The sequence below is a fragment of the Impatiens glandulifera genome, chromosome 3 (genome assembly GCF_907164915.1).
Source record: "Impatiens glandulifera chromosome 3, dImpGla2.1, whole genome shotgun sequence".
Taxonomy (NCBI): Eukaryota; Viridiplantae; Streptophyta; class Magnoliopsida; order Ericales; family Balsaminaceae; genus Impatiens; species Impatiens glandulifera.
In genome coordinates, this window is record NC_061864.1 from 30411779 (window position 1) to 30423989 (window position 12211).

The window sequence follows — 12211 nt, forward strand, 5'->3', positions numbered from 1 at the left end:
CTCATGTAGTGTCCAACAGGTCTTCAAATTTTGGGAAGATGGAGAAAAAAACTGTCAGGTAAGATCTTGAATCTTGAAGATGACACAGTAAAAATATTTCTGATTCAAATTTTGGTGGAGATTCATATTCAGATTCTATTCCTAATAACATATATCACATATCCCTGAATCTGCGCAAATTACATCATCACATTCACAAAATAAACAAAGAAAATGAACTAGGAAAGGAAATCTCTTGCATGGCTTGACAACTATATTGTAAACATAAACACTGGCACAAATAATTGCAGTGGTCTATCATACACACCAAAAACATTTACACAAGTATAAAATTTTATGAATACATAAAATTTCTAAAAAAATATTTATACTATAGGTAACAACAATCATTTAAAGAAACATAAAAAATAAAACAATGGAAAGTTGCTATAACTGCAACTTACTATATAACTCAACTAATAAAAGTCCCTAAACGGTTAAAGGTCTCATAGTTTTTTTTTTGGAAAATAAAATGTAACAACGGATTAAGTATAAGTATGTAATCCGCAAACACACTTAACCATTTAATTAGGAGTAGAACTTGTCGTCTGACGAATTCGAACTTACGAATAGTATTCACCTCTTATAAAGTTCTTGTAGTTATTTATACTAAGGAGTAACTATTTTAAAAGATAATAAAATATGACATCTAGTTTCACTTCCAAATGAAGAGAAACCTAATGGTTGTAGAGGGAAAGTACAAAATAAAACTTCATTTGAATAGATAAGTGACAATATTATGGATGTTTGTTGCAAAGAGTTACAATCAAAAGAATGGAATTGATTTGCTAAAAGTTGGTTCCAGTTGCAAAACAGTTACCTTGAGTCTTATTCCTACTTTAATTTATGCTAAAAGTTGGTTCCTGCAGCAATTGATCTAAACAATACATTCCTACATAGTAATCTTGAAGTACACTAACAACCAATGAGAAATGTCATCTCAACAAATCTCTACTGTTTAAAACAGAATTGAACCTTAATTTTTCAAGATTAATTGAATATGACTTTGTATAATCCATTAATGACAAGTTTCTAGAGGTGTATCATATCTTTAATAAAGAAGATTTAGTCGTGTCAATGTCAACTATGCAAGCTAGTTCCAGAGAAGATGTGTAACCATAGTTTAGTCAGGAGCTTACGAATTCCAATATCGTTTAGTCAGTTAGCAACATAGAAAAAAAATGAAGAAAGACTCAGAAGCTTGACATATTACATTCAGACCTATGTGGGTCAACCACAACCTCAACAAGTGGATTGAGGTAATTGTTAAGTCTAATTGATGAATGTTTACGAGTTTTAAACTCTTTGTGGAGTAGGGGGAGCAAAGGATGGGTCTACCGAACCCTCAATCCAAACTGGACCATTATGTAAGAGTTCGTAAAAAAAACAAATGCAAAAGAAATAAGAAACTAAAGATACCGGTGGCCTATTATCGCCTCAAGGTATTGAATCAATGTCGGAAAGACTTTGAACTCAGCAAAAAAAAACCTTTAAAATCACTTTCAAACAAGCTGAACATTGTCAATCAACCATAGTTCTAACACAGCCATTGATTAGTTAGCTAAACTAATCATTCATACAAGTTTTTCCAAGAGTTCAAGCATTACTTTATCAAAGAAATAACACTTCTACACAAACTTTACCCAAAATATATTAGCAAAATATTGTTGATCTTCACCCAAAAACTGTGCAAAATATGCTTCATATCCTTTCACACCTCTGCACCCTACAAAAAAGAAAAATGTTCATTAAACTTGCAATGAGAGGATGATTCATGGACACAATATAACATCATGAAGCAAAAACAAAATCATGTTCAACATTATTACTTAGCTCTCAAACTAAGTAACAATCTAAGAAAGTAGTAGCTGTTAGGAGAGGAGAATCTTAGATATAATTATCATAAGAATAGCTGACATGTCATAAACAAAACAACACTACTTTGAAGGTAAGATATCATATCACATGGACTTTCAAAAAAAAAAATACTTTGAAGGTAAGAAAGAAGAATTCTAAACAACATATATGCACAAATCTCAATATGAACCAAGTAAAAGTGATATATATGTTGATGACAAACAAAAACAAAAAAAACAATCACAGTTCTAACACACCAAGTGATTAGCTAGACCAATCATTAATACAACATTTTCAAAAGTTAAAGCATTACCTTACCACACTAAAAGGCTTCTACACCATCTTCACCCAAAACACATAACAGAACTAAGATAAATATGCTTCATATTGTTCCAAAGCTTCCCTTTCTACAATAAGAAAAATTTACATTTAAATATATTTAACAAGAGGAAGATGAACAAATAGTAAATTAAACTTGGAACAAATGCTTTACAAACTTGACTGTGGTGATGATAAGATAAAGATTCATGACCGCATTCTAACAGCACGAAGAAACAATAAAAATATGTTCAACATCAAGTACTTAGCTTTCAAAAAACAAGAAAAACAGAGAAGAATTATTGTCATAGGACAGGTAGAAAACCATAGAAGAATTATCTTCCCCTTTTCAGTTTTGTAGTGAACATGTCAAAGCAATTTATCCTTGCAATATGGTGGAAAGATTTTAAAATATTAAGTAACAGCATTCGTTCAATTTTTTATGCTTTAAATATTGTCTTAACTCTAATAAATAGATCTTTCCATTCTAACAAAACAGAAAGGCAACTGAAATGCATAACATGAAGAACTGAGATTTTAGCAAAGAAAGTGAAAGCAAATTACTAACAAAATAAACTACTCTTTTAAGAAAAGGTTGAAATATAATCAAAAGAAGAGCTTACATACCATTCCATGGCTTACTAGCATGTTTTTATTCAGGTGATCTAGAAGGGAATGACCGAGAAAGGAACTCGTCATCCTCTGAGAAAATCTGCAGATTTTTTGTTTTCATTAAGTAATCAATGGCATCTTCATCTAGTTTGAGTAGCAACCCCATCTTGATAAGTTCGGCCAACTGGGACTTTTGATCTTCATTATGCTCCCATAACAGACCTTCAGAAATGGTTTCAGAAAAATAAGTTACAAATTCAATCACGGATCTGTAACCTCTCCTCGACCCATCACTCTTCTGATAAAAGAGTTTGGAATTTTCTCTATCCCATGCAATCATCCTTGTCAGTGAAGCACTTACATTCTCCCCATTCGATAAAGGCAAACTGTAGCTCATGGTAACCGGTTCCTCTGTTTGAAATACTGTGGCATTGAGGAGTTTTGTAACAGATTCATGCCTCTCCTTCGATTCCATTTTCAGTGATGAATTATCCAGAAAACCTAGAATGAGTTTGAGAAAGGCTTTGCAAATGAAAATTTTGCTTTGGGCAACTTTTTCCATCTTAACCTCTTCCAAAATCAATGAATCATCTTTTGTTACACATTCAGTTATAGTCCGTACACCTAACTTTCTGTAAATTGATAGCAACTTTTCCCGCGGTAATAGTGTAGAACTAGGCTCAGGATACCACACAAACAATGGTTTCGAATAAGTGAGTTGAAAGAGATCCTTCAGTCGAAGTTCATTAGCAATGAACACATCTTCCCTATGACAAAGTATGATATCACTCAATCCAGAGTAAGCAGGCAATTTCACCAAATCTTCTGTCAAAGTTTTCTCCGTCGTTATAGTCCAATTCTTATTTACAACCCGCCAGAATGCGAAACACTCTGCTTGAGACAGAGACTCACGTGAACCTTCCCAAGTCTTCCAGAGTCGGAGATAATCATCTAGTGAAGGATGACGCTTAACTTTAAAAGCTTTTGAGAAGAAATCTTGCAATGTTTTTCCATAAAATTTCTCTAAAACATTAAAGGCAGTGCAAAAGAGATTATCACTATCACTTATCACACAGTCTTCAGCAGCCACCCACTTCCCATTCTCGCTATCAATTGGAATCCAAATTTTTACACTTCTATCATCTCCACACTCCCAATTACAGTTATTCAAATAACTGTATACGCGAGTAATAGTCTCAAGATTTGAATGAAATTCTAAATGTCTGGCAAGAAGGGAAATGTTAGAACTATTTCCCAGTGCCCTGAATTCATCCATGTATGATGTAATCTTGGGCCCGTAAAATTCTTCATCAATAAATGGCCCATCAAGTTGTTTCAAGGAGTTCAGCTTCGAGACAATAAACAAGAACTCATTTGGAGACCGGTAGCCAGCAGTCGTCCTTACCCATTTCTTATTTAATTTCTTCATAAGAGACTCCGGAAGAGGCTTGTTCTGAAGTTGTGAGTTTCTGATGGATTCTAAAAGAGAATACACATTTGCAGGAGTTATATTGCGGGGATTAGAGTTTAAAGAAAGTCCCTCAAACACAAAGCTATAACAATCTTTAAAAGAAGTATTAACTCCCATGTTTTTCAACTCCTCCGTATAACTGTGGATGGCCTTACCATAATACTCCTCACTGTCATCAACAAATGGGAGCCGAGCAATTGCAGATATAGATTCCCATTCAGGCCCGAACAAAATGCATTCTTTAGGCAACCGATAATCACAAAGAGTAGTTCGTAACCATTTCACGTTCTTGATAGAACTATTGAGATCTTCTGGAATTCTAAAACCCAAATCAGTAAGCCTTCTCCAGCATTCGAGAAACGAGAGGACATTGTCTCTGCTGATGCAATTTTTTGATGCCAGATCCTTGAATTTGCAACCAAAATCTTTGCATGCCGTTTCAAAATCCACCTTAACACCAATCCATTTTAATTCATTCTCGTACAAGGAAATACTGCTACCATAGAAATCAAGATCAATTAGTGGGAAAACATTGAAAACCAGCAAAAGGCTACCCCATTGAGAACTTAGCAAGTACGACTCAGTTGGAGACATGTACCCCATGTTTGTTTTGAAACTAATCTTCTCTTTCAAAGCAAGACACTGCCTATAGGTACTGGTATTAAAGTATAAGTTGCGAATGCATTTCAATATGAACAAAGCGCAGTTAGCACTCAAACTGCCAACAGATATTGAAGATTTCAAGCAATCAGCAACAAGTTGGTAATTATTGTTGAACTGAACTATGACACCCAATAACTCAAGTTCATCTTTAAAAGATAGAATTTCCTGGCCATAGTAATCTTGGTCAATAAACGGGATGTCACTTATCTGAGATGCAACTTCCCATTCCTGACTAAATAAAACAGTACCCACCGGATATCTAACACCTTTAGAAGTTCTTAGCCAACTTCCATATTTCACACTTTTAATAAAATCAACAGGTGACAACAGTTTTTCCCTAAGAAACCTAATAAGTTTCAGTATTGAAAAAGCATTCTCTTTACTAAAGGCAGAAGAAGCTGCCAAAGACATAAGATACTTCCCAGCACGATCACAGGCTTCTCCATATTCAAACATGACACCAATTAGTTTGAGCTCATCTTTGTATTCAATTATTTCATCACCATAAAAAGTCTTATCGATTATTGGAATATCCATGAGAAAAGAGTCTTCATGCTGTAAAAGATATCCCCATGATGAACTCGGCAAGAATGACTGCACAGGAGACCTATAACTAGAGGATGTACCAAATGATATCTTCATCCAATTTCCACTTTTGATGCATTTCAAAAATTTCTCAGGCATACCAAGTCTGCTCTGTCTCAAATAACGGATCCAATTAAATAGCAAGAATGCGTTTTCCTTTGTTAGAGGGCCCGACAATGCGGGAATCGTAGCATCAGGTGGATACATGAAAGGGAGATCTGAGGCTGCAAAATAATTGTTTAGGAATTTAAAGAGCTCACTTGAAGCAGTCAATTTACCTGCATATAGACCAGAAGCCAGATAGCTTTTTGATAGCTCAATCAAACCTTCTTCCTTCCATGGATTGGTTCCAAGCAAGCCATTCCATTTGCTCTCATGCGAAGGAACTAGAATTCCACTGCAATTCACATGTATAGTCCCGTAAATATCCACTAAAGGCACTTGGGGACACAATTTTCTAATATTTTGATCTGTCAAATATCCTTGTGAATTTGAATGATATAAGAAATGCATGAAGGAAATGGCTAGTTTCTCATCATTGTTGATAAAACTAATCAAACGACTTGCATACAAGCCAACATCGTTCTCACGTACATTACCATTGGACAATAACCAATCGAGAACCATCTTCTTGTTAGAACACTGATGAAGTAATTGTTGAGTAAGCATAGGCATAAAATATATGTTTTCCTTGCATCCAAATTCCTTGTTCCAGTCGATCAACCATGAAATTTGATCACATTTAGATGAAAAATAAACAAAATAGTTTTTTAAAGCTTGATTTAGGGTGAACAAAGATACATCGCCATGTAGAGTTACATACTTCAGAATTGGGATGTCATTCAGGCTAGTATTGCAGAACTGAGAATTCCAATTCTTAGCCATAAAATGTAGAAGCTCCAAATAAACCTCGTCTGATACACCCATGATTAAATTAGAGTCTCTTATGAACTTGGCATACCACTCAAATTCAACCTGTTCTAACCCCAAAAAGTCCAATACGTCATTGTGTTTGGGTTTATCAAACGAAGAATTTAGAATATATTTTCCATGTGACGAGATACTCTGTAAATTAACCCCTTGCTTCTCAGCCTTAACCAATATACGGCGAAAATCATAATTAAGCCTACCCACTTCACTTGGTTTGTTGAAACACATTTGTCTTGTATACGACTCAATAGGAACTATACTTTCTTCAACCAATTTGGCTTTGATTTTTTCCCTCACGTCATTCAACACAGAATAGCTAGAACTGTTGATGGGCAAAAAGTCAAACATGGAAACCAAAGTGGATACAGGAGTGTCTTCTTCTGAAGTTTTGACCAAAGAACTAAATGCATTAACAAAGGCAGTGGGCACACAACCAAGAATTCCTTGGTTCCATTTATTATCCATAAGAATTGTTTCTCTAGATGAAGCCAATATAAAATCTGCTTGCACAATGAATGGAAAGTTGGAACACATCTCAGTAGGAAGAAATGCATAGACTCCAGGGGAGTTCAATCCTCGATTGAGCCGTTGCCCAATAGGAAAAGATAAAGTCAAAACCCAATCTTCAACTTCCTTTCTTTTATCCACTCGATGTTCTGGTTTTACAGGAAACCGTTGCCTCCACATATGGTAACCACATTCTCCTTCCTCATCAGAAGATAGATGAAGCAAATAAGAATCTGCATCAATGTCTTTCCTTGAGAGAAAATTGGTTTCACTAGAAATGGATATTGAAGTGATTGTGCGAAGCATGGGATCATCACAGTCTTCCTTTACCGAAAGCTTTCTTATTTTGGAGAGGAACAACAGAAGCTCAGGGTGAATAGTTGATAACTGACTTTTCACAGGTTTGATCTTGTCATCTTTCAGTGGCAAGACAATTGTAGTCGTTGGAGTTTTAGAACCATAGATCTTCTCAATGGTGGAAATGGTCGGGTAATCATCAACCCATTCTGGAACTATATACCGGACATCACAGTCTGAGCAAGGCTCTTCGTTAAATCTTATCTGATAGCCATTGCTGAATATATAAGGCCTTTGTGCGATCAAGAACACACTTTTAAACCCAATACCTGAATTAAATCAATTGCATTTCAAGTCAAAACAAAGTAGTGAAATTGAACTTAAAAAAATAGTGAAAGAAGAAGATCAATCACCTTTTTCCCCAATATAGCCCTGTTTGCGTTTGCCTTTTTTTGTGGATGATCCAACACTGCAAATGGACTCGATGTTTTTAGGTGAGAACCCTTTCTCATTGTTAAAAATGAGTAAAGTGGATGCAGCCCCGGTTGCTGTAATGTCTTCAGATGTTATCACAAACTCCAAAGAGGGCGCAATCCCTTCATCATACTGGTTGTCTTCAGCATTCTGAAAACAAAAATCAAGATAGTTTTTTGAGTCAAATTATAATTATATCAAATGTATCAATTGAACAAATAATCACTGATCAAGAGCTTGAAAGTCTATTAGATTATAACAATGGACAGTTGAGCTTGTAACCAAGAAGCAGAGTCCAAATTAGATGTTTTGGGGATAAATTTGGGGAGGATAGAAATTTCTTCTATATTTTGTCATAAGAAGTGGCAATATGTTGATGGTTAGGTAAAATAGTTCTCATTTCAACAATTCTAGGTAAAACATTGTTTTGTTTTTAAAGTATAATGTCACATTCTAAACATTATAAAATTGGGGACATGATAGTGGGGTAGTACTATCTTTCTAAAATAATGTTTTAATATAGCCCAATATTGAACATTAAACACTTTATCTCTTTAATATTAAGGGTTTTGTTTCTTTTAAAAAAAACAAAGTAAAAAAAAAAACTCAACTTGTTTAGATTTAAAAAAAATAAAATAACATCACCTCAATGTCCTCTAATCAAAATTAAATAAAAAATGTATATCACTAGTAATTTTTTTTTATATAATCTCAAATCTTATAAAAAAATATTTAACTTTATTATTTAATTCTATCACTTAATTATTAACTAAAATACTCTATATATTTTTTTATTATTATTTTATTAAATATATTAATATTTTTTTTTAATCATTTTCACAATATATATATATATATATATATATATATATATATATATATATATATATATATATATATATATATATATATATATATATATATACTTCATTCTCATAAATAATTCACAAATTATTTAAAAAAAAAACTATACAAGACCTATATTTTGTCTAAGAAAACCCATAATAATAATAAAAAGAAGAAAAAAAATTCTCTTTAAGCAAAATAGAAAAGGAAGGATGAAGTCTACACTGATCGGTGATTGGAAAGTGATTAGTGGAAATACAGAAATAGATAGAGAAGAAGGCATTAAAACAGAAAATAAAATTTGCATGTAAATTTATGTACCTGAATGAGTTCCATTAGAAAATGGACGTCTTTGGCATAGAGCTCAGTGGAGAGATAAGTAACAGCATTATTGAGATCATCTCTGAGTGAGTTAGCTTCCCCTCCGATGGAATATTTCTCTCTTCGAATCCTCTCAATGTGTTCCTTCTGTGTCGCCATTTTCGAATGATCAGATCAACTGTTCAACTTAGTACTGTTATATGGAGATTTTGCTGGATTTGTAACGATTCGAAATTAATGGAAAGTGGAAAATTAATGTTCTACTCAGTTTAACCATATAGGCCTAGCAAAAATTAAAGCATTCTCTTTCTACAACCCTTAATCTTCCAAAGACTTTCAGTCTTTCTTCTTCCCGAAGCGTCCATCAAAGGTCTATCGAATCAGTTATCTGGGTTTGTTTGATTATTGCATTAACTGCCTTTAAGAATATGAATGGCTTATATATCTGACTAGTAAGTTATACCGGTAAAGTAATAAAAAAGGCGGAGAACTAGAATGTATATATAATTGATGGAAATGAATTAGTGGGTTGGAATTAGTAAATTATTCTTATTATTAATATTTTTTTATATTTTTTATTTAAATTATAATATTAATTAATTTTAATTTTATTTAATATTTGTTATTTTAGAGAATGTACAAACAAATCTATAAAACTTCATTATTTTATTATGGGATCGACAACAACTCAAATACATTATATATTTACTTTCTTAGAAAACTCATTTCAAATGTACCCATAGGTAAAAATATGACCCTCCATATCATTGGTAGGTTTTCAAATTGGAATCCTAAACCCTCTAGCATTCCTCACGGCAAACCCTTGCAATCAGTTTGTTTGCCTTTATCCTCCCCCACTTTGTTTTCACATAAAATAATTAGTTAAATGTGTAAATTAAACAGAAATAAAACAGCCATAATAAGTTATATAAATAAATTTAAGATAAGATGAGACACAAAAAAAAAAAAAAAAAAAAAAACTTAAACGTAGAACTTGATTATAAAATTAAAATTGGTTACAATCATCCATATTAAAAATATATAAAAACATATTAGCTACTTTCACCACTACATTCACCACTATGTTCTTCAAAGTACATAAAAAGGCAATAAGATGATCTAGATACAACAAAATTCAATATTTTATCTAGATGCAATCAATTGTTTTTCAAAATCATTTGGTCACAAATAAACTCAAATTTAGAACTAAAGTTGTCCAATTTTGAGTTAATCCTTTGTTGAATGATTTTTTATATTTTTTCTTCTTGTGCAAACTTTCCCTTATTGGCAAAAGTCATATAAAATAATATTCATATGCTTGTAACATTTTGTTTCTTGTAGGATTCCATGAACTGTCCAAAAAACTTGTTCGATAATAAAAAAAAAATTTAATTATTCGAGCTTTTTAACTTTTTAAACTATTATAACGCTCTTTTGTATTTAAAATTCAATTTTTTACAAGATAAAATAAAAAATATTGTAATTGATAAAATAAGTAATTTGATTGTTAGACGTGATAGAGAGAACAAAGTTATTAAAATCCAAAACAAAATCTACAAAAACTAATATCAATTTAGCTCAAAATGATAAATATAAATCATTAAATTAACTATTATGGATCCTGTGCAGGACCGACCCTGAGGTAAGCCCTCGGGTTAGGGCAATCCACTCCTCAGGGCAACCTATTTATTAAAGATATTTAATTAAAGTTATTGTAGTCTTAAATATAAAGTGTTAACTTAGTAGTTGAAGATAATAATGTAAAACTTTTATTTAGTCTTAGGTTCAAATCTAACAAAAACTAATTTTTATTATTAATTTTTAAAATTAGACCTAAGGTAACAACAAAAATATCAATCTTTATCTAACAGTGGTTGTTGCTAGGGATGGTCCCGGGTAGCCTACCCGTCGGATAGTGAAGTACTCATCCATGTACCCAATTTTTATTTTACTACCTGACCCCGAACCCGACGAGTTCTCTATATCTTTCCCATTCTAACGGATACTCCATTACTCGAATAAAGTGTAAATTTATATATTTTACTAAAAGGGAAAATTACACGGGCATCCCTCTAATTACTTTGATCGCTTACTTTTAGCCCTTAAATTAATTTTTAAAATAAATCGTCTTTTCAACTTTTAGAAAAGTCACCAATGACCCTTCCGTCAACTTTTTGGTTAAAATATAATGTTTTAAGCTTAAAATATTATTTTTATATATTATTTCTAATCATTATATATATATATATATATATATATATATATATATATATATATATATATATATATATATATATATATATATATATATATATATATATATATATATATATATATATATATATATATATATATATATATATATATATATATATATATATATATATATATATATCCTTTTATCATTCATTTTTATATTTGTATAATTATTAAATCTCTTTTATATAGATAAAATATGAATATTTTTTATTTTTATTTATACCTATATCTATATCTATAAAATAAAAATTAAAAATAATTTATAATATATATATTATCTTTAATAATTAATATATATATATATATATATATATATATATATATATATTAAAAAATAATTTGAGGGTTAAAAGTAATTGTGACATTCAACTACTCAATTACTTTTAACGTTCAAACTATTTTTTAAAATATTATATATATATATATATATAAATTAATGATTAAAGTTAATTTATACAAATTATATATATATTATAAATTATTTTTAAACTTTATTTTATGTATATATAGATTAAAATAAATAATATATATATAAAAGAGATTTCATAATTATATAAATATAAAAATTAATGATAAATTATATATATATATATATATATATAATATTATATATATATAATATAATAATTATAGATATAAATATAAAAAATAGTGATTAAAAATAATATATAAAAATAATATTTTAAATTTAAGTCGTTATGTTTAACTAAAATTTGACGGAAGGGCAATTGGTGACCTTTCTAAAAGTTGAAGGACGATTTGTTTAAAAAAATAATTTGAAGGCTACAAGTAAATGATCAGAATAATTAGAAGGCCGCCTAGGTAATTTTCCATTTACTAAAATGAAAATAAAAAATATTAATGAATAACTAAACAATAAATAACTTTAAAGGAGTAATATCAAAATATAAAAAAATATAAAGATTATTTACCTATATAGTATTTATAGATGTCGAAAAACATAACAACTTTGTTGTTATTATAATTGAAGAAGAAAGTTAAAGGAAATGTTAAAAAATATTAAGAGATGCA

The 12211-nt window shown here is 30.7% G+C and overlaps 1 protein-coding gene across 1 annotated transcript; it reads right to left on the reverse strand.

Moving 5' to 3' along the window:
- Window positions 1-2847: 2847 nt before the first annotated feature.
- LOC124932056 lies at window positions 2848-7955 on the reverse strand. Its single transcript, XM_047472658.1, has 2 exons — window positions 7693-7955; window positions 2848-7608 (listed from the first exon to the last, which is right to left on the reverse strand). The coding sequence occupies exon 2, from the start codon at window positions 7286-7288 to the stop codon at window positions 2867-2869; it is 4422 nt and encodes a 1473-aa protein (XP_047328614.1). The 5' UTR covers window positions 7289-7608; window positions 7693-7955; the 3' UTR covers window positions 2848-2866.
- Window positions 7956-12211: the final 4256 nt, after the last annotated feature.

Excerpts from the sequence above, each read along its gene's own strand:
- LOC124932056 (XM_047472658.1), bottom strand. The coding sequence starts at position 7,288 with ATGCTTCGCACAATCACTTCAATATCCATTTCTAGTGAAACCAATTTT.